The sequence below is a fragment of the Buceros rhinoceros genome, unplaced genomic scaffold (genome assembly GCF_000710305.1).
Source record: "Buceros rhinoceros silvestris isolate BGI_N320 unplaced genomic scaffold, ASM71030v1 scaffold42271, whole genome shotgun sequence".
Classification (NCBI taxonomy): domain Eukaryota; kingdom Metazoa; phylum Chordata; class Aves; order Bucerotiformes; family Bucerotidae; genus Buceros; species Buceros rhinoceros.
The window spans coordinates 1-5,996 of NW_010395560.1; the positions used below are offsets into that span (position 1 = coordinate 1).

At 41.8% G+C, this 5,996-nt stretch overlaps 1 protein-coding gene across 1 annotated transcript; it reads right to left on the reverse strand.

The window, feature by feature from the left end:
- Window positions 1–2,385: 2,385 nt before the first annotated feature.
- ZNF367 (zinc finger protein 367) lies at window positions 2,386–5,965 on the reverse strand (the record flags this gene model as incomplete). Its single annotated transcript, XM_010145580.1, has 4 exons — window positions 2,386–2,876; window positions 3,454–3,592; window positions 4,011–4,130; window positions 5,815–5,965. Coding segments are annotated over 4 exons (654 nt in total), but the record flags the coding sequence as incomplete, so codon positions are not given.
- Between the last annotated feature and the right edge of the window lie 31 nt (window positions 5,966–5,996).

Sequence of the window (5,996 nt, forward strand, 5' to 3'; positions counted from 1 at the left end):
TTCTGAAGAGATCCCACACCTTTGTCAAACGGTAGGAAAAAAAACCCCCACCACTCTAAAAAACTTGCTTTGAGTCGTTAACTTGTGTCAAGTTTCAGCAGACAGGGAAAATAAACACCTTCGTGCTCTGCAAGGATTGCAGACACGAGGGAGAGCCCAAGTATTTAACCGTGAACAAACAGGACACGCTAAACGTGAAAATTAAATCAGGTTTTTATTCAAAGCATCTATTAACACGACAGCACATCCACTCTTTTGCTGTTAAGTCATGCCAAACTACAATTTAATCTTTCGAAGCACTGAACACTTCAAGATTTCTCACATGTCATCATTTCTTAATAAAACAAAATGCAGTCTTTCACATCTCGGTTTCTTTTTCACTTGGTATTTTACCCAAAACTTGTCACAACACAAAACTGCTTCAGCTGTCTGAGTTTTGCCTACAGCCAAGTACAATTCTGTGTACTCACACCTGAAAAAATAGGCTGCAAGTTGCCCAGAGCATTACAGCTGACTGGGGTGGAAAAACAAAACAAACACTCAAAATCAGTCCTGATGAACTAAGTTATGACTCCAGTCTGCAACTGGCTGGCAATTACACCGTCTCGTGCCCTTGCGACAGGACTCAAGAGCATTTCTGAGTTATGACTCAAGTGCAACAGAGCTCGGGGCTCACTTCGGGATCAGACTACTTGCTTGCAGCCAACTGAACAGTCAAAAGCACGTAACTTCCTTGAGAAATTCAAAACCCACACACGCAAATTACCAGTTTTACATAGGCTAAGAAGCCTAGAGTGACTACAGCGTTTCCTATTTTTAAGCCTAAGAGACTTAAAACAGAAACAAATTACCCTGATGATGTCAGCTAAGTTTAGGAGCTGAAGGCATAAGTTAAACCGTATCACTGGTGCAAAATTATTTACATTCAATGAAAGTGATTTTTAAATTATTCAATTACTCTTCAGTTAAGTGCATCAATACATGATTAAACAAACTGGGTTAATGAGATTTTCAACCACAACAGGTTAACAATTATCAGAGAACATAATCCAACAGCTGCAGTTTCTGGTGTAAAATCACACTACTTCTCCGGAAGTGCTGTATGCATCTGGTCAGTCTATATCAAGTGATTGGTAAAATGATTTCTTCCTCTTGTTTAAGCGAGAGGGAAAGTTGCTTCCCTTCTCATTTGAATTCCCTGACCTTCAACAAGAGGAAGGAGCTAAAGCAAGCAGGTCAGTAAATATGGATTATTAACATCCCCTACAGCAGTAGCTTAAAAAACCAACAACAACAACAAAATCCCTACAAAAACCACACGCACATCAAGTCCCATCTGAAAACACAGTTTTGTTAGCACGTTAAGAATCTCCGGTTACCCTCAAAAGGAAAAAGTTCACCATGAGACAACGCTGTCTGAACGTGCACAACATTCACAAAGTAACGAGATACCCTGCTAAACTTTTTATATCAGCATCTGAGTACTAGGCAGCATCTGTAACTTCATTTATTTGGGAAATACGTAAAACCACACTGTTAACACACTTGTAACTATCTTTGGAAGCCTATTTTCTAGTTGTATAGTGAATATTTTTCTGCAGTGTTTAATTGACAGCTGTACTACGGTTAGTGAACACAAAATTGGCAAGTCATCCTGAATAAAGCAATAAGGTGGCTTTTACGCACAGGAAGTACGGAGGCTTCTATCTGCAAATAATCATATAAAAGCAATACTTTAAAACTTAGTGTTTGCTAATAAGAGACCTAGAATAGTTCACTACAAATCCACACCACCCTGTAAATATCCCCTTTACTGACGAAATCAAGTGCCAAATCACTACAGGGTCCAAAAATATCTGAAAAAGAAAAAAAATACTACCAATTGTTTACCTTTGTCTAGACTTTGCAAGACTAATCATTTTCCCAACAACAACCCAACAATGTGCAAAAGCTCCTAACATCCCACGCTAGGAATAACAAGTGCTTCCAAAAGGTTCTGCTGCAATCAATTCACAAGAAGTGAACCAGCAAAGTCAAACCTCATACCTTGAGCAGTCACAGTGAAGATCCTGAACCATCTGACATTTTCCTGCACCGAAGCAGTTTCTTCCCCTCTACAACTTGAGATGACTAAGCTTTGCCTTCCACCTCAGAGGTACTAGGTGAAGATATACCAGCATTAGAGAACCAGTGTCATCGCTAACTAACAGTGTCTTCAGACTTACCACTTAATATAAATTCGCTTACATTGTCAGATAAATACTCCTATTTGTCAGCCTTCTTTGGCCACGTGTACCATTCTGCTAATCGCAAACACTTTGTCCAGAAAGTGCTTCCTATGAAAACTGCCTCAAATAAATGAGTTAACCTTGCAAAATCTAGGTTCCCACAACACGTAAATTTGTCAACCCTGCATTATGCAGTCCTGTATTTACAAAATACTTAGAAACTTTACATCTGTCTTTTACCTTACAAAAAGTGCAATTCTCTCACCCCATGTTATGGGGCAACAACATTCTTCATAAAATCTACAGAATAGCAGCCTATGATAAGCAAATAAGGTGCCTTAGCTTATGCTCAGGATCTAACTGGTTAAGTGCCACCGGGACGAACAGGCAGACTCTGCTCCTATCTACTGCCGAAGCGGTGCCACAGCTAGGTTTGCAAGCTCAATGAGAGCCAGTGCGCCGTGCATGCGTTCACGCTGTTCCTGGAGGCGGCGGTGGCAAGCAGCTGAATGAGCGCTGTTTTTCTCTTCATCATCCTCCTCTTCATCGGACTGAAGATACTCCATTGGGTCCTGCTGTTCCTGGTCCGTTTTCTGGATTGCTTTAGTTTTCAAAGCAGGAGCACGCTGTTCTCTAGTCTCCCAGTATCTGCAAAATCAAACATGGAGAATGCTTTTAAAATACATACGACCGACTCCCACACAAACAATTCGAAGCTGGTAAAAACCTCCCCGAGTACAAGCTCCCATCGGACTAAGCAGTGCATTTGGCTTTCTTTTTCAGCCCTTATATGGTAGTATTTAAGCTGTAAGGAGCCTCCTTTATTTAGTATTTTAACCGTCAAGTGCCCAAGAGAACATCTATAACAGATTTCTCCTCTAGGAGGTGTTCCCAGCAGGCGTTTCTCCTTAGGCAAAGACAACTGTTGTCCCTCATATACAGATGCAAATTCAGCAAGACTGTAGCACTAACTAACAAGGTATTAGCAGGTGTTGATCAAGCAAAGAGAAGCATCTAAGGAGAGAACAAAAACCAAAGATAAGAAAAAGTCTCATGAGGAACTTTGTCTTGACTGGGAGTCAGCACCTCATCAAGGACAGGTAAGGTTGCACTGGAGGAACACCTGGCTTTGGTTTGTTGAGGGTGTTTTGCCCCTAAGAATAAAATGCTTTCTCACGCCACCCTTGTAAGGATCTAGAGAAAGATGACACGTGACGGAACTTACTTTGCTAGCCACTCAGCTACTGCTTTATTGTCAGCAGTCTGCTTCTTACTCAGCCTGTCCGTGAGCTCTTCCCTCCTCAGTCGGGCATATGGGTGTTTGGGGCAATGACGGTTTGCATGCGTGAATCTGCTCAAACAGCCTTAAAAAACATGAAGCAACAATGAGGGACGTGTTATGGAAAGCAGCCAACCAAGGAGTAAGCACAGCATTTGTGGGAGGAAGATGCTGCTGAATCCAGCCTTCCTCACGCACAAAACCGTGGGTTTGGTTGAAAACTGCAACCTCTAATTGCACGGTACAAAATATGACCCATCATTTTATACATTATTATCAGCTGACAGAATTACTGATAGCCTACTTGCATAACAACACATGGAATCTTTAGATACATACTGGCATGATTATGCAGGTCCTGCGTGGCTCCTCCCTCCCCTAGAAGCTCCTCCAAAATTAAAATCTGAAGCTTTTATGGATCTTTACCACATAGGTGTGCATACATTTCCAGTAAAAGACTGACCCTGGTTCTGAAAGCTGCAAATTGTTCTTTGATGGCTCACCATTCTCTGAGCAGACGAAAGGTTTCTCCCCCGTGTGGAGACGCTGGTGAGTTTTGAGCTGCCCACTCTGAACAAAGGCTTTCCCACAATCTGGATAGTCACACAGATAAGGCCTTTCACCTTAAAAACAGTAACAGAACAGATTTACGAAGCTAAATATAAAAGAAGAGTCATAGTTTCCAGTGGTGGTCCCTGGCTTCAGATTTGCAAAGGTTCTCCTTCTACCTGCTCAAGACACTTGCACCTACTTAAAAAGCCCAAATAGCAGAGATCCACTTGCACCTGAAGCCAATACTTACTTTGAAGCACATGCTCAGTGCCACTGGATCATACAGTTATTCCCAGAGGAAAAAAACCAACCAACTAAACAAGACAAACCCCAAATTAGATTTTTCCTTGTCATTTTTTCTGATTTAAGCCTCTTGCATAGCACTACAGAAGCCTTGTCCCATGAAACCATGCACATATAGAGCAAGAAATAGATGAAGTGAAATGAGTAAATGGACAAGAAACCTAATTCAAGTTGCAACCAGATAAATTTTATCCTTAACATCACCTGAATTAGAGCAAAATAACTGAGGTCAAGAGTAGAGTAACATAGGAAGCTGTAGAAATATCTCATTAGGGAAGGCTATTTGAGAAACGCTGTAACGCATACACAGAGGTCACAAGAGACACTTATTTGAGACTTAAGCCAAGAAAGTTTTCTTAGGCCAGTCGTCGAGGAAAACATCCCCATGCAAAGTGAAAGAACAGTGGTAGCAGGTGTTTCCTCCCACAGGAGGATCTGACCGCATGCAACTACACCAAGGCATGCCATGCCACCGCTCCTCAGGAAGGACGAGAGAACAAGAGTGACGCTGACTTACTAAGTCAGAGGAATAACACCAGGGTAAGCTCTGCTCAGTTAAGTGGTTCATACAAGTTCAACACCTAATACAACCAAGTGAAATAAAAACACCTTTTGACCAAACAGCACACGGAAACAGCTGTTTAATATTATCTAGATCATCTTTAGTCACTTGTGTCAGTAAAAGAGACCATGGGAGCCAAGGTTTTTCTGGGGGGTGTGTTGGTGGTTGTGTCTGTATTGTCAACTACATTAGTTCACTCTTTATTGCAAATAGAGTCCTGTTGGACCACGAAGGGAAAAAAAAAAAGTATTTGTCTTGATTAAAAAACCCAGCATCTCCTGTTCAGTTCAAGCTCAGCTAGGTACGGAGTTGATCCTGCATTTTAATACAACTGCTCACTACCTTCTACACGCAGTCCAGTAAATTAGTGTGACCACCTGCACCCCAGAGTTCTAGGTGGTGAGAGAAACAGCTGCATTAAGCATTTGAGCTCTTTGCTCAACATTTAAGCTGCACCTCTAAGTTATTACTCTGTTTAAGCTACTGTCTTCTCTTACAGCTTAACTTCAATTGTTCTGTGAAAAATACACCAGCAAGAAGCAAACAAATCACAGAGAGAACCAGAATAAAAAGTGCTACCACGTACAGAGCACCAAGCTCATGCATTTTCCCTCTTACAAAAGAAGCCTGTGACAGCAGCAGATAAAATATTTACACAATTTGCCTGTACTGTTATAGCCCACACTGCTGCTACACTTTCCCATGTCAAACAGAGTTGCAAAGACTTTGATTACACTAACAAGCACTGGAAGAAGAGTATGACTAATTTAACAGTTACCATAAAATATTAACAGGTTGGGTTTGGTGGGGGTTTTTTTGTGGTTGGGTTTGTCTGTTGTTTTAATTCCTTCCCTGCTCACACCAGATACTCATGCCTTCCCTTTACTCACCAGTATGAGTTCGTTTGTGGGCCTGCAGGGATTTCTCTCGTGGAAAGACCCTGTTGCAGATATTGCAGCGTATTCGGCTGGAAGAGTGCTCTCCTTCATTGATCAAGTCACGGACGGTGTCTGCTCTCGGCCTGCCACGCCTTATCCCATCCTGCGTCGGAACAATCAGGCACTGACATCCC